This window comes from Sminthopsis crassicaudata, chromosome 4 (assembly GCF_048593235.1).
Source record: "Sminthopsis crassicaudata isolate SCR6 chromosome 4, ASM4859323v1, whole genome shotgun sequence".
NCBI lineage: Eukaryota > Metazoa > Chordata > Mammalia > Dasyuromorphia > Dasyuridae > Sminthopsis > Sminthopsis crassicaudata.
In genome coordinates this window covers 184,084,317-184,107,767 of record NC_133620.1, presented here as the reverse complement: position 1 = coordinate 184,107,767, position 23,451 = coordinate 184,084,317, and the positions used below count along the sequence as shown (strand labels likewise).

General features: G+C 33.0%; 1 protein-coding gene across 1 annotated transcript in view; it reads left to right on the top strand.

The window, feature by feature from the left end:
• Positions 1–23,451, top strand: part of SLC35F1 (solute carrier family 35 member F1) — a 540,470-nt gene that overhangs the window by 344,140 nt on the left and 172,879 nt on the right. The window contains exon 2 of the mRNA XM_074310013.1: positions 1,272–1,447. Coding sequence (XP_074166114.1) covers positions 1,272–1,447 — 176 coding nt within the window. The remainder of the gene's footprint in view (positions 1–1,271; positions 1,448–23,451) is intronic.

Here is a 23,451-nt window from a genome sequence, read left to right as displayed (position 1 = left end):
AAGGATCTTTGTATTCTTAATATTCTAAAATTTTAATATTAATATTCTAAAATCACAACTCAATTATATAATAAGGTTTTATATGCACCTATAAATGGTATTAAATATGGATTGATATATGATTATAAGATTTTAGAATGCAAACTTGAAGGAACCTTATGACCTTAGAAGCTATCAGTCTATCCCCTGTCACTTTATAAATATAGAAACTGAGGCTCATAAAGGGCAAGAATCTTGCTCAAAGCCACAAGACTAGTGTCTGAGAAAAGATTTGTAACCACATCTTTCTGACTCCAAATGTATGAATTTTATCTGCTATACCTTGCTATCTCTATGTCCAATTTTCACTAATATTTTAGCAGTGATAATAAAATACCCTCAAATCTATATATCTCCTGAAAGATGAGGATAAATATGTAGATAGAAAATATGTCAAGATGTGTTCTTTGAAAGATCCAGGGGGCACTTGATCAAAGCAAAATTTAGCCATGGATTAGCAGCTAAAAAAACAACTTTTCATCTTTATTTCTTCACTGGTCCAGCATTCCTTTTGGCTCTTTCAGACATAACCTCTTGACTATAATTTAAGCTATAAAGAGTTCTGGCACCAGTAAACATACATATGTAACCAATATACCTAATAGTAGTTAATAGCATATCTACTTTACATTTTAAAAAATTCCATTCAGTCATGGAATTTCTTATAAAGATAATAATAATTTTGTGACGTGATGCCTTAAAAGTGAAATGCTAAGTAGGCTACCTCAGTATAACTCCTGGACCTGAATTATGGTAATAACTTTGAGCCCTTTGAGCCCTTTGAATTTTCTGGTATCTATCTAAGCAGGTATGTGTTCATTGTAAATTTTTATCCAACTGTTTTCTTTCCTTGGTTTTCCTTTTATGCTGTTTATTTGCTTTATTTGCTATCACTATAGTTTTCTTCCTTGATAGGTAAATTCTATAATAGCAAGCATGATTTCATTTAAGTCTTTGTATCCTCAGCAACTGGCATCACACCATACATATGTTAAACCCTTTAAAGTGTTTGATGAATTGAATCTATAGCAAATATTTTATTTCCTTGCAACTGCCATGATGTTACTAGAATAAAGAATAACACCAAAGAACTTGATAATTTCTCTTATTTCAAGAAGTCCTGCACAATTCCCCAGTTTTACTTGATTCTATTTGTTTAGAAGATGATGAGAACTTCCTCCCTCCTGTGTTAGCTGACCACTGACTTCTTTTGTATTTCTTCTTTCCCTCAGAGAGATGATGATCTCTGTGGCCCTTGGACAGGTCTTATCCCTTCTTATCTGTGGCATTGGTCTAACCAGCAAGTACCTGTCTGATGATTTTCATGCCAACACTCCAGTCTTTCAGAGTTTCCTTAATTACATCCTCCTCTTCTTGGTCTACACCACAACACTAGCTGTCAGACAAGGTAAGTTGATAATATGGGGGTCATAGATCATGGGCATTAGCTGGGTTGTATTTTGGTATTCCTGTCCTGTCACAGTATAACTTGAGATATCAGCAGAACAAGTCAGAGTCCCAAATTCTTTCTTTTCTCATTTTGTGATGATGCAGCAAACTAAATGAATGAATAAATCATAATAGAGCATGAATATTGAGGATTCAGCAGAGAGAAGAAAAGCATGAGTAAGCCAAATTGTAATATCACTCACTCTGTGATTCTTTAAATATTCCTAATGCTTTTTCCTGATTCTTAGTGGAAGTTCTCATTAATATACCTGGGCAAATATTTGTATACAAATTTGTTTGCATTTGTATACAAGTAAGGAGACACAAAACACCTGTCCTAACCATATCTCTTCATTCAGGGGAACTTATGATCTACAGGGAAATTGCATGGTTTCCAGGGGTTTCTTTTGACATTTTAAAAGCAATCATCAGCAAAAATTTGTTTTAAGGCAACTGAATAAATGTTTTAAAAATAAATTGAGACATGTACATAGTTATGTATATTGTTTTACTGAGTTTACACCTCTAAGTAAATTATATGTGCACTATTACATTTAGCATCTATTTGTGTATGTATATGTATGCACATGTATGAATTTGGGGGGTGGTATTTAATTTTGTTAGGGGAGGAATAGAAGTGGGATTTTATTGCTGTAATACAGAAGTCAGGAAATTGCAACCTGCTAGCCAAATCTATCCCACTTTTTTGTGGTATATAAAATTTAATTTTGTTTTTGTACAGCTCATGAGCTAAAAATGATTTTTGCTTTAAAAATTTTAATTTTTTAAAATGAAAAAATTAATATTTAATAATTAAAGACATTTTAGGTTTTTTTTAGAATGTGAAATTAGCTAGAAATGTTGAGTGGCACAGTAGGTAGAATGTCAAATTCTGGAGTTAGAAAGATTCATTTTCTGCAGCAGATATTTACTAAATGTTATATGCTGGATAAATCATTTCACCCTGTTTACCTTAATTTCCTCATCTGTAAAATGAGCTGGAGGAAGAAATGGCAAATCACTCCATAATATTGCCAAGAAAACCCCAAAAGGGGTTACAAAGAGTTGGACATGACTGAACAACAATGATATAAAAGACATTCTTAGTTCTTGGTCATATAAGAACAGGCTGGTGTGTCAGATTTGATTATAAGGTCATAGTTTGCCTGTACCTTTTATCAGAAATTCTCAATAAGGAAACTTTCTCTACAAATATAGCCCTACAACTGTTTTGCAACTAACAGTCTTTTGCCTGGGGCACTGAATGATTGTGTTTTATCTAAAGATAAAACAGTCAGTGTCAAATACAGGACTAGAATCCATGTCTCCAATCCTGACCAGCTCTCTAACTATTACGCCATGGTGTGTATATATATGTGTGTGTGTGTGTGTGTGTGTGTGTGTGTGTGTGTGTGTGTGTGTGTGTGTGTGTGTGTATTTAAGTGTGTGTGTAACTGTAAATATTTTGTGGTCCAATTTATTTTTTGTTATGATTCAAGGAATACCAAATTTTGCTTTATGGAATATGAGACAAAATAAGCATATGAATCTAATTTTATTCAACTTTTTAAAAAAAAAATTAAGTATATGCCAGTAGAGAGTCTATTTTGTTTTTTTTGCTATTTTAAAAGAATCAACACTGGTTGCATTAGTCATTGTGGTTGGCTTTGTCATTATCACCTCTCACTGGTTGTCACCTCTTACATTCAGTTTTAAATTCTCTACCAAAGAGAAGACAGAATGAAGTTAATGAATATAAATAAAAATTATTAAGGACAAATTAGAGATTTGCTGATGAGAGAAGCTTAAAAAGTGAAGCAGGTATAGCTTGGTTTCAACAAATGAAGAGAGAGAATGCACACAATTTAAAATATAAGCATGAAGCACTTGAAATGGGAGAAATTATTAATGTTCTACAAAGGAAAGTATGATGGAGAATGTTGTACAAATATTGAATCAGATTTTAGCTTAGCACCATCTTTTCTATTGCCTCCTCTCTATGGGCAGCTCCCTGTTTCAGGGCTTCTTCAACTTTCATCTAGAATATGGTAATTTCTTCTATCATGTTACCATACAGTATGTGGGATGTTCAGGGAAAACTAGGACCTCTGATATGAGAGCTGCCAAGCCTTTTCAGGACTAATCATCGACCTTTGATATCCACCTTTATTCAACTCACATTTGTGGCTCCAAGCATGCATAGTAGCCACACTCTGGTAAAATCATCTCAGCAGATGGGCTAAACCAGATTGAAGATAATTGACAGACTTCAAACCCATTGGTGAGTTAGGGAGATGTCTACCCCAAAAATGTGAAGACTATTCCTTGGTGGAATGGTCAGATGAGAAAAAAATTATTCCAATGTTAATGAAGAAGGTGCTGTGGAACACTCAGAGATTGGTCAGACATTAAAGATGCCAAGGTCATTCAATGCATCCCAAACAATCACCAAATTAAAGGCTGATAACTTAGTGCAATTCTTCCTCATTTCAATCCAATTCATGCAGGAATCAAGACATCAAACTAAGTTGGGCTCTACTCAGTTTTCCAGTCTTGTCTCATATTATGTTTCTTCACATACATTGTGTTCCAACCAATATTGTATGACTAGATGCTTCCTGAATCTGACATATAGACTTTTATCTCTTTGAAGCTATTCCCTTGTTCCCATACTTTCTTCATATCTGCAACATATTCCCTCCTTATCTCTCACTGTAAGAATCTTTTTTCCCCCTATAAAGCACATATAAGATCACCTCCTCAGTTAAACCTCTCCTTTTCCTTCCTTCCCTCCTAAAATGTTACTAGTGCCTTTGTCAGTTTTCTCCTTTACTCTCATCATATTCCTCCCTATATTAGACTTATCTTGATATATATTCTATTCCACATCCTCAAAAAGAGGGTAAACTTCTTGAAGGAAGTGATTGTAGCATTCTTAAATCACTGTGTCCCTAGTGCCATGTGTCTATCCAATCATTAAAAATCTTTATTGAACCGAATTGTTTTATTTTTATTGCCTCTCAAACCCTCCTATTCTGACCCCTCTTTCATGGCTTCATGTTATCCACCTTCTTCAGAGGTGGCTATAGCAGCAGCACAAGCATTCTTAAGATTCTCTATTTCCACTTCTACACATTATCTGGATAATCTGCTTAGCCAGATAAATGGATGGATGGATTGGTGGATGAATGGAAAAAAACAATAGATAAATTAATGGGTAGACAAAATCAGAAGACTAAACATAAATATTTAAATAGAATTTATGAAAATGCATTATATTAATATATTTATATTTCTATTTATATCATATTTTATATTGTATTATGTTTATATATAAACACATATAAGTATATTTACACATATTTATATTCACATATACTTACATATACATGTTATATTTATATTTGTTATATGTAATATATGTATTATATATGATATACATTATTGTGTTATAATTTACATTATTGCATATTACAAATTATTTATATGTATTATATATAAAGCATTACTGTATATTACATATATACAATATTATATTACATGTAATACATATTACATATATAAAATTACAATTACATGTATATTACATATAGACACACATATTGCATATGCAATATACATACATTACATATATTTACATACAAATTATAAATAACACAAAGCTTCAAATTCATCTAATCACTTCTTTTTATATAGTGTATATGTGTACAGCAAGCTATATATAATGTAAGAAGAGCCCAAATGGTGATAGAGATATTCTATGAAATCTCACCAAAAGTTTAACTCAAGAATTTAAACTAAATTCATCTACCAAATACATCTTGGATGAGTGTTCATTTGTTTCCAGTCCTATTTCATGCTGATGATTTGTTTCCTCCATTGTTAATGTACCATCAAGATTCATTCTTTGCTACCAATAATTTGCTCTTAATTTTCTACCTTATAAGTTGTGTAGCTATCCTTCTTTTGCTAGGGGCTAATGCCATGTTGGCTCAGACTCCCTCCAGATGGGCTTATAACTCCAAGAGTCCTAGCTGGCAGCACATGAAGAAACATTGGATGAATATAGCTTTCCAGAAAAAGCATCAACTTAAGAAAGGAACTGTATTATGTTTTTCCCTAAGAAGAGCAAGATGAGGCTCAGGTTGCAATTTGGAGAAAGTTTGATAATTTGGATGAAGTTCAAATAAGCATTAACTTGAATAGGTTTTTTCTCTCTGCTAACAACTTAGTTCATTAACTGAAGTTTCTTAAACTCTTGGATATGCCTAAATAACTTCTCATAAATAGCTTTTAATAGGGATTATTTTTACCCTTGGAATTTTTGGGGTGAGAGAAGGCAGGGGTGGGGGAATAGGAAAGAAGTTCCTAACTGAATCTAAAAGTGTACAAACACAAGAAGTAGAAATATCATGAAAAAAGGAAAAATGAACAGGTCTTGAGCCACACTCAGTTCAACAAGAAATTAACTACTGTGTGCAAAATACTCTATTAGACATAGGATTTGTAAAGGCAAAGTTAAAGTATTACTTATCCTCAGTAAGCTTCCATTTTCCTTGAGAAGGAGAAACATATATTCTAATAAATAAATATAAAATATATACAAAGTAATTTGTGCTAAGAGATGCAGAGATCTGGTAAGACTTCTTTTAGGGTTGGTACTTTCAATTGAACCTTAAAAAGATGAAGAGCTTACAAGAAAAAGAGATAAGGAGTGAGGAAATGCCTATATAAAAGCATGTTGACAGAAAATGAAATATCATAATTAGAGAACAGTAAGTAAGCCAGTTTGACTCTCATGCCTAGAAAGTTTTCCCTCCTATATTCTGATTACTGGCCACCCTGATTTCCTTTAAGTCCCAATTAATCTCATTTTCTATAGGAAGTCTTGTCCAAATGATCTTAATTCAAATGCCTTCCTCTATTAAGTATTTACTATATGTCATATGTATATGTGTGTGTGTATATATATATATATGTATATATACTGTATATAGTGCTTTTTCTATATTTGTCTTTATATTGTCTCCTCCATTAGATTTTTAAGCTCCTTGAAGGCAAGGACTACCTTTTGCCTCTTCTTTTATCTCCAGCACTTAACACAGAGCCTAGCACATAGTAGGTGCTTAATAAATGTTTACTGATCGATTGATTGATTCAAACACAGGATGTACAATAAGCCTGGAAAGGTAAGCTTGAAGCAGATTGTGAAGGTCTTTGGATGCCAATCTTAAAGGCAATAAGGAGCCACTAAAACTTCTTAAGGAGTCTTGCTTTTTTAATGATGTGGAAAGACAATGTTTTTAAAAATTAACTATGGCTTGGCTAAGTTTCTTGTCTAGAATAGAAGAGGTATTCAAACTTTCCCTTTTAACATCTGACATCAATAATTAAAAATATCACAATAGAGAAATCTCCTTAGCTGCTATTAACACATATATTTTAAAAAGTGAAATGATTCAGTTAATTTGCAATACAGTCTTGTTTCTGTAGATGTATAGTATACATATTTATGCATATATAAAACACATATTTTATATAGAGATAATATAGATTTGCCTGTTTGTTCAACTCCCTAGGTGAAGGTGAAAATGAGCAGGAAACATTTACTAATCAAAGCAGAATAAAATTTATAGTTAAAACAACCTCATTAATCAGGTAGTCAGAAAACTGTGACTTAAGTAGTTTTCACATTTTTAATTAAAAAAAAAAATAGTTTCATGGCCTCAGACCATAATTTGTCCAACTCTGATCTCGTTCAACTCCTTTGTTTTACAAATATGAAAAAGTGAGTCTCAGTCTTCAGTACGACACAGAAAAGTGAATCTTACTTTTACAGGTACAGGAAGTAGAAAAGCCAAAGTCTCAAATCAAATCATAGATTAGGTTTCATCAATGAGAAATTTTTTTAAAGCACCTGATATAAAACCAGTTATGTGTTCATTACCTTTAATTCATTACCATGGCTTTCATTACCATGGCTTCAAATACAGTACTTATCCCATTATACAATGCTGTTCTTCATTTTTCTTTTGGCAGATTTCAAAGTCACTCTCACTTTTGTTTCATGGATAGTCATAGCTAGAGATCAACCTTCTAATGAAAAATATTCCAAAATACTCCTCCCATATTTCCCCTTCATTAACCTCCTGTCCTCCTCCCCTCTTTCTTTCTTCCTTCTCTCTTCCTTTATTCCTCTCCTTTTTATGTGCCCCTTCTCACTGGACTCCCTGAAGTACTGAATGGCAGAGAGATTGCTGTTTGAGTTCAGGGTGCCTGATTAAGTTTGCAGAGAATAAACCAGTCACTGATTCTTTTGACTTCCTCTTTCAAGTCAGATCCTGGGATCTGTAACAAGAAAGGAGATCAATAACCAAAGCAACAATGCACTAAAAAAGGATCAATTTTTTACAACATAGAGATCTTGGAAAGGATATTGTTTTCAATACTGGATATCAACACACTAATAATGCAAGTACCAGTAACAAATGTTCATTATAACTGATTCTTCAGGTTTTGATTTTTCAATGAAAGTCATTTTTCTAAGCTCTTCCAATATAAAATAAAAAGTGTCCTGCTAAGAATGACCTTAAGAATGCAGCATGTATTTTTAGCTCAGCAAATTCCTGAAACACAGGAATTGAAATAGTCATTGCATATTTCACAAGGACACACAAAAAGGATAAGGCCATAAGAATGAATAATATTGATAGAAATCAGAAACGAATTTTATCCAGTGAGTGTTCAAAAACAATAATGAAAGAGGACCTACAGGCATTATCACTCCAAATAAGAAAGATTTTCAATCAGAATGTTTATGTCTATTAGATGGAAGCCTGCACACTCTCCCACACAAGCTGTCCTCCAGGTTTTTAATGCACTCCATAAACTTTTTTACTTGTTGAAATCCTTTTCTTAATGGTCTGTTTCAGGTGTTATCTCCTCCATGATCCATTTCCCTGCTTTATTCTTTCTATTTGGAAAATATTACCACTTTTAAAAATTCCCTGAATATTCTGTTCTTACTCTCATACTTACTCCACACTACCTTATATTAATAGTTATCTGTAAGCATGTTGTATCTTGCCTATTACAAGCTCCTTATGAAGGCATGAATGATAAAACATTTATTAAGTGTTAGGCACTGGGATAAGCAGTAGAAAGAGCTAGACAGCTCCAGCCTTGAAAGAACTCATCCTTTAATTTTTCAGTGAAATAACTTAGAAAAGAAAACTCATAGCCATGTAGAAATAAATGCTCAGAAAACCCAAGACCTTGGTCCTTAGGTTAGCACAGGAAATCATATAACAATGCCAGGGATCCATTATGACATAGGGAAAAGGAAAAGACTACGTTGATTGTATCTTCAGTTTAGCTTAGTGTTTTGTACAGAGTAAGTGCTTACTGAATGTTTGTTATTTGGAACTTAATTAACATTTCACTTATGAGGGGGAAAGCTAAGGCGATTTACATCAAGGCAACTTAAAAGTTCTATGCCTGAGAACTAACTAGTTGTCTTTCAAGAAAGTTAAGTAGCAGAGGTTATTTGTGAGAAATATAAGAAATTTCCTTGTTATCATGCTCAGTTGACATACTTCTTTCTGAACCATGACCCTTTCTATTACCTCACAGTCCTTTTAGATGCATTCTCATCACAAACATGTGCCAGAAAAATACTCTGTGAAGCAAGTATTCTTTTCAAATGAAGTCAACCTGAAGAATGAACAATGCTGTTATCCAGAGACCCTAAGCATCCAATTTTCTAATAAATGATCCCAATCAATCACATGAGATTATACAAAATAAATCATAAGAGAAAACAAAGGAAAACAAAATATAGGAAATAAGGTACTATAGCTCAATTAAAACCAACAAATGAGGAACACATAAAAATACATCTAAGATAATGTAAATTAAAAATAAAAAAGCATAATAATCATGGCCTACACCCTGAATATAATCATATGAGGAAAGTAAATGAGAATAAATGACTAATGGATCCTTTTAGGGGCTTCAAAAGAATAATAATAACAATAATAATAATAGTAATGAAAATAATCTTTATGTAGCAATTTATATACCAGGCACTGTGATAAATTATTTCTAAATAATTATTTCATTTGATGCTTACAATAATCATATAAGGTAAGTGCTATTATTATCATCCCCATTTTTACAATTGAAAAAATGAGGCAGACAGCAGTTATGACTTGCTTAGGATCACCTAGTCAGTTATTAAGGCTATCTTTGAACTCAGATCTAGCTGACTAACTGCCCAGAGCTTTATCTACTCAACTGTCTCAATGATAAAAAATAGTGTTAATATATGTTGTTATATGTTATGCATTATATTAACTAATTTTAATATAAGTGGTCATACAACAGCTACTTGTATTGATGTGATTATTAAGTTTTTAATTAAAATGTTTCAAATAGCATTTTTAGAGAGCTATAGAGTGGTTGGAGACATAATTAAATTGTCATTATCTATGTAAATATTGAAACATTTTATGTTATATCATATTGGATATTTCTCTGTTTCCTTCAGGCACTTTCTCCCTAATAAAAACTGCTTACATTTAAATAGTACTCGAAATATATAACACCAGGACTCAGCAAAGTAGAAGACATCAATAACAGAGCAATGGCATGAATGTAAACCTTGTGTCTCCCAAATCTTAATGATTTCTAATAAAAGCATTATGAGTATGATTTTCATTGATCTCATATTACCATGATGACCAATCTGACTCTGTGATGCTATCTCTTATCTTAATGTCAATTAGTCTTAAAGTACAATTTAAATAAGTTCTGAGAAATAATGGAAAGAGGTAAAAATGGACTCTAGAATAGTAGGGGTGGGGGGAAAACTAAACACCATATTTAAAATTCCCAGAACTTGTCTCAATAAAGAAGGGATTCTTAATTTTTTGAGTTGTGGAGTCCTTTGGGAGTCAATGAAGCCTATGAATTTATTTTCAGAGTAATGTTTTCAAATAAGTAAAGGAAATGCTAAATTTCAGTTACAGGTAAATGAAATAAAGATGTAATTTTTTCCTTATGGACCCCCTGAAATCTATTCATACATTCCTAAAAGATTCTTTGGATTCTAAGTGAGGAAATCCCTGCAGTAGAGGAAAGTCCTGTATTTTAATTTCAGCTCCTTTTGATAACTTTCAATAAATTCATCATCTAGACCAGGGTTAGAGAGTCATCAAAATAAGTAAACATTGTGCCAGTGTAAATGATGAATTATCAATCCTGTGGGAATGTGGAAGAAATGTCACTTATTTAACATTGATGAAGTAAAATTCATTAGAGCCTCTAAAAGTTACTCTATTCATAATCATTGATACACAAAATTTCCTTGTATTTTCTTGGTAATATTATGGCATATTAGAAACTTCTATGATTTGCCATAAAGAAGAATGATCTTTAGTGTTAGATGGAATGTATTGGACAGTTTTCAATATGGCAGAAAGAGGGCTAGTCTTGGAATCAGAAAACTTGCATTCATATATCACTTCTGCCACTTACTATACCTGGCTCTTGGCTAATTACCTAGATTTTTCATCTCTTCTTCCTCATTTGTAAAAATGTCGGGGAAAATACTGCATTTACAACTTCAGTGGGCTATTTTCTAGACATTTTTTAATCCAGTTATAAAGTATTACAAAATATCTACTGCTGGCTAGATTGGAGTTTAAGGTGACACAATAAAATATACATTTATCCAGTACTCTTAACAATGTAGCTATTGTAGTATTTACATTGTTTTTGTAAAGATTGAGAACTTGATTACAACCATCAAATTAACTGTTACATTCAAGTATGTTTTTTTAAATATTTTTCTCTATTTTATTCTTAACTTAAGAAATAAAAACAAGAATTTCCTTAACATAGTAGAATGGGGAAGGGAGGGCAGAAGAAAGAAGATTGTACATGAAATTATTATATACATGAAATATATTATATACAACTTGCTATTCTTTTTAAACATATAATAAAATTATCATGTAACTTTCTTTTTTTCCTTTTTCTCTTCCTTCCCTCCTACCCTAGAAATGGCTACCATTGGACACAGATGTGTGTGTGCATGTGTTTGTGTGTATGTGTGTAAAACCAGTAGTTTTTTAGGGTGACTCTCCAGCTGACCTTTTTATTATAGAACAATTGATTTTAAAATCTATTAATAAAATTCATCAGTTATTAAAAGAATTACTGCCCCTATCAAAAAAACAGCCTACTTGATGCTGTTAATTTAGGTAACTGTATGTATACACATACACACACACACACACACACACACACACATACACACACACTTATGGTCTTTTGGGGTTTTTTAACTAAAAAAATCATTGGAGAGAGCATCAAGTACCTACTGATAGTAGTTTATTTTAACATATCATCATGGAAAGATGGTGAGGTATATTTGTTTTTCAGCAAGTGTTTCATGTTTCTTATACTTGTATACTTTTCTCTTCCTACTAAAGGAAAATGGCTTTCAACTTGCATTCTTTTGTTAAAACATAGAAACTGATTCAATTACAATGGCAGATAACATTATACACTTTATGGGATATGAAGAAGAAAGTATTGCTTTCTTTTGGCTTAGCAAAATATTTAAAAATAAAATAAAAATTATGAGAACTTTAAAAAAATGTAATGTTTGTCCAGCTTAGTGGAATGACCATTCTAAGGTTCTTCCACAGTACATACATGATAAAAATACATATAATTATAATACCAATTAATGCTTTGGGGAGCTGTCTTTCCTTGTTTTTATCTACTATACACTGTAATGTTTTACTGAAAGAGTAAATACAGTTCTCCAAAGGCCCAGTTAATCCCAAAGATTGAATTAGGAGAATCAGCAAGTATGAAGCAGAAAGAAAAAAAAAAAAGGCCAGTCTTAGCATCATAGAATTTTGGAATGAGAAGGAATAATGGAGATCATGTAATCCAACCTTTCCATTTTATAGATGAGGCAATTAAAGCTCAGAGAGATGAAATGACTTCAGCGTATTCACACAAAGAACATCTATAGCCATGCTGATATTTGAACCCAAGTCTAATGATGCTAGACCCATTGCTCTTTCCTATATACCAAGGTTACCAAAGACTCAAGACTAAGTCCTATTTTTACCACTTACAAGTCATATTAAACAAGTTAATTAAATCTTTAATCCTTATTTGCTTTATCTGAAAAGTGGAAATAATGCTATTTTACTTTCCACCCTGAAAAGTTGTTGTGAGAATTACATAAATATACTATATGGAATTTTCTTAATAAACCTTTGAACCCCGTGTGAATGTTAGCTATATTATAGTTGTTATTATTATCAATATTATTATTATTCATAATTAAATGAAACAATTGATGAGATGGCTGTGATTGGGTTCATATTCTTAAAAAAAAATGCCAAAGCTACAAAAGCTACATTGTTAACAGGACTAGATAAATTTATATAATTTTAAATTCAGATCTAACTAATAGTTGATATTTTATAATATTTTACAACCGTATTTGTTTTTTAAATAAAATATGCACTTCTTTAGAACAAAGCTTCTTAAACTGGGTCATGACTCCACATGGGATCATGTAACTGAATATGAGGGGTTGCAAAAAATTTGGCAACAGTAAAAGGTATCAAATATTCCACCAAGATTTAATTCTTTATGTAAAAATAAACAAGCACACCCATCTCAAGTATGCAAATTTGCTTTCATCTTTAATACATTATAAAATTATATGTGTATTAAAGAGTTATCTTAAAATAAATTTCTTTATTTATTTTTAGTTAATATTTGATTTATATACCTATTTTATATACCCATATACCCAGGGTCAAATTTCTTGGATGAAAAGGTTTTGCAAGTGGAAAAAGTTTAAGAAGTCCCTTTCTAGAGAATAAACATCTTCACCCCTTCAATATTCAGTATCATTCAAAGCAAAGAATGCCTTCTGGGAGTGAAGGAAGTTTACATTAATATGGAATTCTTATCTTCTATGGCATCTTGTAATGCCTTGAGATACATCATCTGGGCTTGCACAAGAAACCTGGCAACTCCTTTCTTATGAAACAAACCCTCCATCGCTCTCTGTGTCAGATACTTAATAGTAACTGATCTTCCCCTTCATGGAATGAATTTTGGTCATCTTATTTCATCTGGTTTCTATGTTGACTGTTAATGCCTGAATCTAATTCCTGCATTCATCTATCCATATAGAGAGCTGGCACTCAGGAATACCCATTCCTGGCACGTAGCACCCATGTTCATATGGGAGATTTGAAGGGTGGTTACAAGATGATAACTGTATTGCCTGGAGGAGATAAGCCCCGTTCTGCCAGACTAGTGCTTTGTATGTAATTAGTGTAAAAATTCAGAGGAATAGAGTTTATCCGCACAATCATCTTTCTCATTAAAAACGAATCATAATGAAAGAACAAAGCAGTCCCTGCAGTGAGTTGAATTACGTTCCCTAAGTTTTCATTAAATCAGAACTCAGCAGCAGCCCATCTTACAAAATAAAGTTGCAAGCATCTCACTAGATTTGCAGTAAAACCCCCATGAAGCAAACAACTATTTCTCCCCTCTTTCTTGCAGAGTTGGAATTGCCTTGTATTTACCTTAGATCCTAGTGATCCTGTCTCTGCTGCTGCTATTTCTTTCCTTCTCTTCTTGTTTTTCTTCTTCCTCTTCCTCTTCTTCTTCTCCTTCTCTTTCTCTTTCTTTCTTCTTCTTTCTTCTTCAATTAAATTTACTATGCTTTCTGACTCTATTGAGAAACAGGATGCTTCCCCCTGGGTAGTTTCTCCCTTCCCTACTTCAAATAAAATAAAATATGTAAAATATGTGCAAAACTTAAAGTTCTTTATAACTAGAAGGTATAGCTTTAATATTTCTCCCACTCTTTTTAGTTGAAAAGAGCTATCAATAGATTTTTATAAGAATGTGTATAGGACTAGGGTTGGGGAAGGAAAAGAAAATAAATACTTGTTAATTGGAGGTAGAAAAATGAGTATATGTGAGAGAGAAGGGGGGACAGAAGGGAGAGAAGAAGGAAGGAAAGAAGGAAGGAAGAAAGGAAGGAAGGAAGGAAGGAAGGAAGGAAGGAAGGAAGGAAGGAAGGAAGGAAGGAAGGAAGGAAGGAAGGAAGGAAGGAAGGAAGGAAGGAAGGAAGGAAGGAAAGGGAAGGAAGATTGTCTTTAGGGACCATTACAAGAGAATTTCTATACCCAAAGATTTTAGTTTAAATTAATTTTTAATTGTTTTTTTTTTTTAGTTAAATTAGTTTTTTTTTTTAACTAATTTAGTTTTTTTTTTTTTTTAACTTTGGCATAGTATGCATTTGGGTGAAACTAAAGATGAAGCTGGGGACTGATTTTTGACAGCTGATATTTTATAGCCCTGTCAGGTTTGCAAGGTGCTTGGTACAGATTTCCTAATTTGAGCTTCAAAACATCCCTGTGAAAAAAGTAATACAGGTATTATTCCCATTTTCTGAAGGAAGAAACTGAAAATCAAGAAGGTAAAGTGACTTGCCTATGGTTACACAGCTAAGTAGTTGTCAGAGGTGAAATTTGAACCTTTTTTTCAGTCTCTAAAACTATTGTTCTATTTACTATAGCACATTGGGGGTATACCTCTACCAGGAAAACAATAATTGACTTTTAAATAAAGTCTTATAGCTTATAAAAGGATGTTTCCCATAATAACCCTTTGAGGAAATTAACATAAGCATTTTTTCTCCATTTTAAAAATAAAGAGATTGAGGCTTAGAAAGATTAAATAATTTTTCCACAGGGATTAAGAGATAAAGCCTGTACTTACATAAACAGATCTTCTGATTTCAAGTTCAACAATCTCTCATTATACTGTCATGTTGAAACTAAGGAGGGAGAAAAGTGAAACAGCAATTTCCTAGAATAATTTGTGTAAAATGAAGGAAGCCTATTTTTGGTGATATCTTAAAACTTTTCCCAAAGGGATATCTAACTGTGCAGAACCTTTGATCCAGCAGTGTCTCTGCTGGGCCTTTATCCTGAAGAGGATAAATCCAAAAATGTTTGTAGCAACCCTTTTTGTAATGGCAAACAACTGGAAACTGAGTAGATGCTTCTCAATTGGGGAATAGCTAAATAAGTTAGGGTATATGAATGTAATGAAGTGTCATTGCTCTATAAGAAATGACAAAAAGACTGATTTCAGAAAAGCCAAAACAATTATATGATCTGATGTTAAGTGAAGCGAGTAGAACCTGGACAACATTGTACCCAGCAACAAGATTATGTGATGATCAACTATGATGGACTTGGCTCTTTAAAAAATGAGGTGATTCAAGTCAATTCTCATAGGTTTGTGATAGAAAGAGCCATCATGTTCATGTCTGAAGAAAACCATGGATACTAAATGTGGATCAAAGCATAGTATTTTCATCTTTTTTGTTGTTGTTGCTTGTTTACTTATTTTTTTCTTTCTTGTGTTTTCCCCCTTTGGATTTGATTTTTCTTAAACAGCATAACAAATGTGTAAATATGTTTAGAAGAATTGTACATATTTAACCTATATTGTATTACTTGCTGTCTAGGGATAGAGGAGAGAGGAAAGGAGGAAGAAAAATTTGGAATACAAGGTTTGTAAGAGTGAATGTTGAATGTATTGGACTACTTGCCATATAGGAGAAGGTATGGGGGAAGGGGGGAAATTGAAACACAAAATTTTGCAAGGGCTAATGTTGAAGAATTATCCACACATATGTTTTGAAAATAAAAAGCTTTGATTAAAAAAAAGAGTGAATGTTGAAAACTATCTTTGCATGTATTGTGTAAAATAAAAAAGTTTTATTAAAAAAACAACTAGAAATGGAAAGAATCTGGTCCAAGCCCTTCATTTTACAGAGAAGGAAACTAAGACCTAGGGAAGCTAAGCAACTGGTCCAAGATAAAATATCAGAGATCAGTGTCACAGGCAAGTTCTGAATCCAGGTCTTTTTTCCACATACTACAATGTTTCTTTCAACTACAACTATTCTTGATGATCCCACGCAGTTAGAAAGGAAAAAGGAAAAAGAAGGGTTAGAAGGGTATCTAGAATAATACTTAATGTAATAGGAATTAAAGAGTTGTGGTAGTCTGGTCTATATTTTAAATGGTTTAATCTTATTGCTTATTTTTAGACATGAGAAAGCCATTCTGCAGTATGCTACATGCCTTTCTTTCTTTTATATGCCATTATTTTTTTCTTCTCTTCCTTTACCCTTCCACACACACAACACATGCTCACACAAGCACAATCAAGCATACATATAAACATATTTCCTTTGTCTATACTTGCTGCCAAAACCCAGATAATGAGTGGGAAGAGAGAATGGAAAGGATAATGTGATAATTGCTTTAAATCTATAAAAATAGAACTTTAATTATAAGCCCTGCATTGGCCTAAGGAAAAATCTAATATTTTCCTTCACCTTGAGGAAAGAGTTACCTTTGTTTAATCCATGGTTACTAATAGCCATCCATTATTCAAGAAAGATTGGTGATTATTAAAGGAAGCCTATAGGAGCCTTAATTATAAGGACTTTAAAAAAAATTAATCCATTCACATTATTCCACAGCCAAAGAATGTTACACTAATGATAATGAACTGTGAATTAACACAAAAACAGATCATTGCCACATTTGTGTTTGGCAGTGCTCACTCAAGCATATGCCTCTTGGAAAGACCAGGTAATTGAAATATTATTTGTCTGAGTTGCAATATCTTTTTATCTCTGAGTTTCTAGGAAAAGGGAACCCATTCCTAGAACTCATGATACTTATAACTACATTGAGAAAGAATGTCCCCATGTGGCCTTATGAGAAATTTGACCACATGAACTCTATAAAAGGTTTTCAAGTATCTCAGAGTTTCCTAGGATACACTTTGAGAACTGTTGCTCCAGTCTATCATTATGGGAATTAGAGTTCTTTAAATTTTCCCTATGGTTGTCACTCTTTCTAATAAAAGAAAACGTTTTGCTTTTAAAGATCAATCACTCAATCAAAAATCATTTAAGCACCTTTTTTGAGCTTAGTATTGTGCTAAGATGTGCTAGAAATACAAAGACAAAAAAAAAAAAGGGAAACATTTTCTGTTTTCAGAGAGCTTACAATCTTGCCTGAGAAAGCAATATACATATATGTAAGTATATTTAAAATACATACAAGTAAATAATAGTTGTTTTAGAGGGAAGGCACAACCTTCTAAAGAAAAACAGGAAAGATCTCTTACAAAAGGTAATGATTTTACTGAATCACGAAGAAAGCCAAATGATTTTATATATGTATACATATTAGTGTCAAAGGTGGATTCCTCCTGTGTAAAGAGGGGGAGGGGCAGGAAGTAAAAAAAGAAACTTACATGATAGCATTATTGTATATTTAAAAGAAATAGCAAGTTATACATTTGTAGTTTCACATTCAATAATCTTTTTTCTATTCTATATTACGTAAATGTATTGTTTCTTAAATTCAAAATATTTTTTTTGGAAAAAACAAAAGAAGTAAGTAAGCAGAAGTAAGTAAGCATGCAGCATATTTCAGGAAAGGGGGGAGCATCAATACAAAGTCATGACCCTGGGAGAGGGGATATCATGCATAGGAGACATTAAGTGGGCTAAAATAGCTGGATTGTAGTGTTTATGAGAATAAGTACTGAATAAGAAGACCAGAAAGATTGGAAGGGACCAGTTTACAGAAAAGCTTTAAATACTCAAAGAAGTTAGTATTTAATTCTAAATGTAATAGGGAACCACTAAGTTTATTGAATAGAAACCTAACATGGTTTAAGGAAAATCATTTTGGCAGCTTGATGAGAGATTGGAATGGGAATTGACTTATGGTCTGGAGACCATTTAGGGTGCTATTACAATATACCAGACAAAAGGTGGTATGAAGCTGAACCAGATGGAGTTCCATGTAAGTGGAAACTAGTTCTTGAACTAGTATACAGAGAAATAAACTGAGCAAATGAATGTTTCATAGAAAAATATATCAGGATGGCATTAGGTGAGAATTATCTATGACTGAAAAAGACCCATGATGTATATTCAACCATCCTTTGCATTAGGAGGTTAGCAAAAGGATTCAGTGAGGATGGAGGTCAGGAATACTGAGAAATACAGCAATAAAAGAAATGGGATGAATAGGTCAAATAACTGAGGAGTACCACACATCACCAAAGAGAGATGAAAACATGATCAAAAATCAAAGCTGATGCAAGATCCAAGTTCAAGGCTAAGAAAACACATGGGCCAGGTTCAGGGATGCCAGAATATTAGGAGCTGGTGTAGGAATTATCAATTGAGTACATAGATTTACTTTTCAATACTCAAAATCTTTACAAGGTTTTTTTCCCATTTGATTCAAGAAATATGCATTAAACATCTACCATTGTATATATAAGGTGCTATGGTAGGCACTCAGAATACAAAAGATAAAAATGAAATAATCCCTAATATCAAGGAATTCTCATTCTCCTGGGTAAATACAATGGTACATATATAAGTAGATAAAGAGTTTCAAAGTAATTTCAAAAAGGAAAGAACAAAGAACTAGGGGAAGGAGGGAAAGATTAAGAAAAATCTAGTGTAGAAAATAATATCTGAATTATGCTTTCAAGGAAGCTGGAAATCCTAAGAGGAGGAAGTGGTGAAGGAAGCAGTTACATTTCAGGCCTGTGGGAGCACCTGTGCAATAACACAGAAGTGGTTGATGGAACAAATTATTGAAGAAATAACTAGGAGTTCAGTTTGACAGGAATAGAGGATATTGTGAAGAAGACTACGGGCAAATAAAGTTGGAAATGTAGATGGGAGTCAGAATGTGGAGGATTTTAAATGCCAAATTGAGGATTTCATATATCATCTTGAAATAATAAAGAAACTTGGAAAATGTTTGACTAGGAGAATAATTTGCTGAGACCAATTATTTTTTATTACAGCTTTTTATTTTCAAAACTTATGGATGAACAATTTTTCAATATTGATCCTTGCAAAACCTTGTGTTCAATTTTCCCCTTCTTCCTCTCACCCTCTCCCCCAGATGGCAAGCAATCCAATATATGTAAAACATGGTAAAAATATATGTTAAATTCCATATATGTTTATAGATTTATACAATTATCTTGCTTTACAAGGAAAAACATATCAAAAAGGAAAAAATGAGAAAGAAAACAAAATGCAACTAAACAACAAAAAGAGTGAAAATACTATGTTGTGATCCACACTTAGATCCCACCGCCTCTCTTTGGGTACAGATGGCTCTCTCCATCACAAGACCATTGGAATTGGTCTGAATCATCTCATTGTTGAAAAGAGCCATTTCCATCAGAATTTATTATCATATAACCTTATAAATAATCTTATTATTATATAATCTTGCTGTGTACAATGATCTTCTGGCTCTTCTCATTTCACTTAACATCAGTTCATGTATGTCTCTCCAGGCCTTTCTGAAATCATCCTAATCATTGTTTCTTACTTTTTTTAAATAGTTTTTTATTTACAAGATATATGCATAGTAATTTTACAGCACTGACAATTGCCGAGCCTTTTGTTCCAATTTTTCCCCTCCTTCCCCCCAATCCCCTCCCCCAGATGGCAGGTTGACCAATACATGTTACATATGTTAAAGTATAAATTAAATACAATATATGTATACATGTCCAAACAGTTGTTTTGCTGTACAAAAAGAATCGGACTTTGAAATAGTGTACAATTAGCCTGTGAAGGAAATAAAAAATGCAGGCAGACAAAAATAGGGGTATTGGGAATTCTATGTAGTGGTTCATAGTCATCTCCCAGAGTTCTTTCGCTGGGCATAACTGGTTCAGTTCATTACTGCTCTATTGGAACTGATTTGATTCATCTCATTGTTGAAGATGGCTACGTCCATCAGAATTGATCATCATATAGTATTGTTGTTGAAGTATATAATAATCTCCTGGTCCTGCTCATTTCACTCAGTATCAGTTCATATAAATTTCTCCAGGCCTTTCTGAAATCATCCTGTTGGTCATTTCTTACATAACAATAATATTCCAAAATATTCATATACCATAATTTATTCAGCCATTCTCCAATTGATGGGCATCCACTCAGTTTCCAGTTTCTGGCCAGTACAAAGAGGGCTGCCACAAACATTGTTGTACATACAGGTCCCTTTCCCTTCTTTAAGATCTCTTTGAGATATATTGCTCATTCTTTCTTATGGAACAATAATATTCCATAACATTCATATATCATAACTTATATAGCTATTCTTCAACTGATGGGCATCCACTTAGTTTTAAGCTAAAAATTCTTTAGGAATTTCAATTTGGCAAATATATAGAGGATAAATTTGATAAGGTACTAGAATATGAATTTTAAGTTTGTCCATGTGCTAGCCCTCTGATTTTCTCAGCTAGATCAAATTCCCATTTTCTAGAGAAATCCTTAAGCAGTCATTGCCTTTATTAGCCTTCATCGTATCTATAGTGCTGTGGGCCTAATTACACACCTAGTCAATGGGAACATTCCCCCATGATGTCCCAACTTCATTAACCTTTGTGGAATTTAGCAGTGGATAATAGGGGAAAGCTTAAACAGTTTAATCAATAATGATAGTGTACTTGCATTAGTTGTATCTCCATAAAAAGGAACTATGCTCCCATTATTCTCTGATGGGGCAGGTAGTACATTTCTATCTATTTTCAAAGATTAAATACAAAATCAAAATAAAGGAGATGAAAGAAAATTTTGGAATAATCAAGAGTGGTAACTGACATCAAGCAGATTATAAGATCTGAACAGTCACAGAAGTGGTCACTCTGCATTCTATCACTATAAGCTCGGAAATGGTAAAAGGCTTGGTTATCATATCAGTGTATAATCAAGTTATCTCTCATATCCATTGCTCTACAGGAAAAACCCAGCACAAATAAATCCCACTGACTGCTTCATACCAACTACATCCAAAGCAGCAAGCTCTGTGGCAACAAGTACATTTCAGCTTTGTGCTTTAGCGGACTTCATTTGTTGAGATTGAAACATCCAGCTGTGCTGAGTTAAACTCAGGGCCATTATTGCACAGCTTTAAGCAAGCTATTGATTTTAAAATTTTGTAGACCAGAAAGAGACTAATTTTGACCTGTCTAGAAAAAAAAAAAAAAAAAAAGAACTAGACCTTTTAAAGCAAATACGTCCATTTCTTAAAATGAGGATGAATGGGGCTAGACCTATAATTTTATTAAATGCCTAACATGGAAACTCATTCCACTGATCAGCAACTTGTTTTCTATTCTTAGACAATTATTTAGGGTCCTGAATGATTACACGACTTACCCATGCTCATATAGCAGCTAATATGTATCAGAGGAAAGGCTTGAATTCAGATTTTCCTAATTCCAAATCTATGCACTATTCTTCACTCTCAAAATTGGCAAAATACCAATCATTCCTATGTAAAGCCATAAACTTAGAATTGGAAAGGACTTTATAGGGGTCATCTAGTCTATTTACAAATAATAAAGTTGAGGTTTTAACAACAAAGAGACAGGTTAAATTAATACCCTAGGATCATACATGTAGTAAGAAGCAGAGCTGCAGCAGCAGCACTAGTAGTAGTAGTCACTAGTATTTATATAACACTTTTAAGGTTTGCAAAATGCTTGGCAATTGTGTCATTTGATCTTTACAAGTACCCTGAAAAGTAAGTGCTATTATTATACCCATTCTTCAGTTAGAAAACTGAAGCAAAAGTTAAATGACTTGCTAAGGGCCACACATTTGATAAGTGGCTGAAGCTGGATTTCAGTTCAGGTCTTCCTGACTTCAGGTATCATGTTCTATCCACTATAATACCTAATCAACTTTTTTTTGAACACAGGTCCTCTGACTAAAAATCCATAATTTTCTACAACATATAGACCTTCTCCCAAAATAGACCTTCCCCCAAAACAGATACCCAAATGAACAAATATGTACATCATTTCAGAAATTTAACTTCATTGATTCAAATAATAATTACTTTTAATGGACCATATAACTACAAGGTGATTTTTGATGCCCACTGATCCAAAAGTATCACTATTGAAGCAGAACAGGGCATTTCTTTGATGCACTATTTTGTATTTGTAGTGCATAAAATATATTTATTTACTCTGTTTCATAAATAGATAAGGAGCAATTCATTCCCTAGTAACTAATTTTCTGAAGAACTAATTCTGAACTAATTTTCTTATGGTACTGAACTACAGAGATAATACCATGTAGGCTGTCATCAGGACCTCCCTCAAGCCTTTCAGATGGAACCTGTCTGACATTGTTCTGTCCTGGCCAAATCATAGAGAACCTAAAGTCAACTCTAAATTCTGAGAAAGCATGGGAGTTAGACTTTTATTCAGGAAATTATTTCCTCTATTGAAATTAATTATTCATTACAGAGTAATTAAAATCAGCAAATTAAGTCATTTCTCACAGAGATGGAAAATTTTCCATGTGAAAGCTGCCCTTATCATTCAATAGGGCATCATATGTCTACACACATACACACTCCTCCTTTTGGGACCTCTACTTTCTGAATTTGCTTTGAAGCCTGACAAATGTTTGCTCCACAAATCACTGTACTCCTGTGTTATCTCATTTAGAGACATAGTAGGAAGAGATCATCTATTAAACTCCCTCAAATCCCATCCCTGTGCTTCTTGATTTCCATGAGCTCAGAATAGTCAACTGTTTTCTTTATCTTGAATACCATCAAAATATTCTTCTGTCCCAAATGTTTTCTCTCTCTCTTTCTACAAGTATTTCATGGACTAGAAGATAATACTGAAGGCTGCTTAAAAGTTTTAAAATGGCCACTGGAAACAGGAGTGTGGAGTCATGAACATTTCACCTTTAAACCTTTGAGAAGCCATTACCTTCCTTAAATATTT